The following is a 1,158-nucleotide window of genomic DNA, read 5'->3' as shown; positions in this document are numbered from 1 at the left end:
AAGGAGCCTCGGGCGAGGGGGCGCCGCGCAGGCAGGGCCACCAGGTAGGCAGCGGGCAGGGCGGAGGGCGCCGCGGGGCCGGCAGGAAGCGAAGGGGTTGGGGGGGGACGTGATTCCCCCCCGCCGTGAGGAGGGAGCGGGAGTTGGTGTCCGGCCCGCGCGGGTCGGAGGCGGCCGAAGGGGGCGACCCCGGCGGAGACAAAGCGGCGGCGGCGGCCGGGGTATCCCCGAGCCGAGCACGTTGTGTGGCGGGCGGGGGGGCGCCTCCGCCTGCCTCCGCGCGGCGTCACGGCCCCATTGTGAGGCGGCGGCAGGAGGAGGAGGAGGAGGGAGGCGCGGCGGCGGCGGCGGGGGGGGGAAGGAAGGAGCCGGCGCTCGCTCGCTCGCTCCTCGCGCAGTCCCGGGCAGGCAGCGGCGTGTCAGGCACACAAAAGGCCGCCGCCGCCGCCACAGCCGCTCGCTCCCCTGGGGGGAGGGACACGCCGGGCGCCGCTCCCTCCTCCCCGGGCCGGGGGCTGCCGCTCGCTCGCTCATTCCCTCCCTTCCTTCCTTCTTCTTTTTTTTTTCTTTTTTCCCTTTTCCCTCCAATTCGAAGCGGGTCCCGCGGCAGCAGAGCAGAGGAGCGCACGGAGCGGGGCGATGCCGCTGCTGCACCGAAAGCCCTTCGTGAGGGAGAAGCCCCCCGCGGACCTGCGGCCGGACGAGCGCGTTTTCTACTGCAGGGTCACTAACGAGATCTTCAGGGACTACGAGTAAGAGACTCCCCCCCCCCCCCTTCCCCCGAAGCCGCAGCGGCAGTTTAACCCCCGGCTCGGCTGACACCTGGGCGGGGAGGCGAGGCGAGGCGAGGGGAGGGATTCCCCGGCCGCGGGGAGCCGCCGCCGAGCCCCTGCCCTCCCGAGGGGGGTGGGGGGAGAGGGCGGATCTCCCGCCCCGGGCAGGGGGAATCCCTTCCCCTCCTCGGTGCGGCCTCTGCTGGGGAGGGGGCAGCTCCTCGCCGCCTTCCTCCCCGCCAACCCCTTCTTCCTCCTCCTCCTCCTCCCGGGACGGAGTCGCGCTCGCCCCGCGGCGGGGAAGCGAAAGCGAAGTGCGTGGGAGGGAGCAGGCGGCGACGCGGATGCGCCCCGCGGCTCGGGCTCCCCCTCCCCCGCGGCGAGC

The 1,158-nt window shown here is 74.6% G+C and overlaps 1 protein-coding gene across 4 annotated transcripts in view; it reads left to right on the top strand.

Moving 5' to 3' along the window:
• The first annotated feature begins 6 nt into the window (after positions 1 to 6).
• BAZ1A (bromodomain adjacent to zinc finger domain 1A) overlaps positions 7 to 1,158 on the top strand; it is a 64,498-nt gene continuing 63,346 nt past the window's right edge. Inside the window, exons 1-2 of one of the 4 annotated variants that reach the window (XM_085301687.1) lie at positions 7 to 44; positions 596 to 752. In XM_085301687.1, the coding sequence (XP_085157813.1) occupies positions 640 to 752 (113 nt within the window). In that variant the 5' untranslated portion in view covers positions 7 to 44; positions 596 to 639. Of the gene's footprint in view, positions 45 to 123; positions 222 to 330; positions 753 to 1,158 lie in introns of those variants that run through there. The other 3 variants (XM_085301689.1, XM_085301690.1, XM_085301688.1) reach the window with 3 other exon arrangements.

This window comes from Rhea americana, unplaced genomic scaffold, assembly GCF_003343005.1.
Source record: "Rhea americana isolate MKP2758 unplaced genomic scaffold, rheAme1 scaffold_18, whole genome shotgun sequence".
In the NCBI taxonomy this organism is placed as follows: Eukaryota; Metazoa; Chordata; class Aves; order Rheiformes; family Rheidae; genus Rhea; species Rhea americana.
This window is presented reverse-complemented; position numbering and strand designations above follow the sequence as displayed.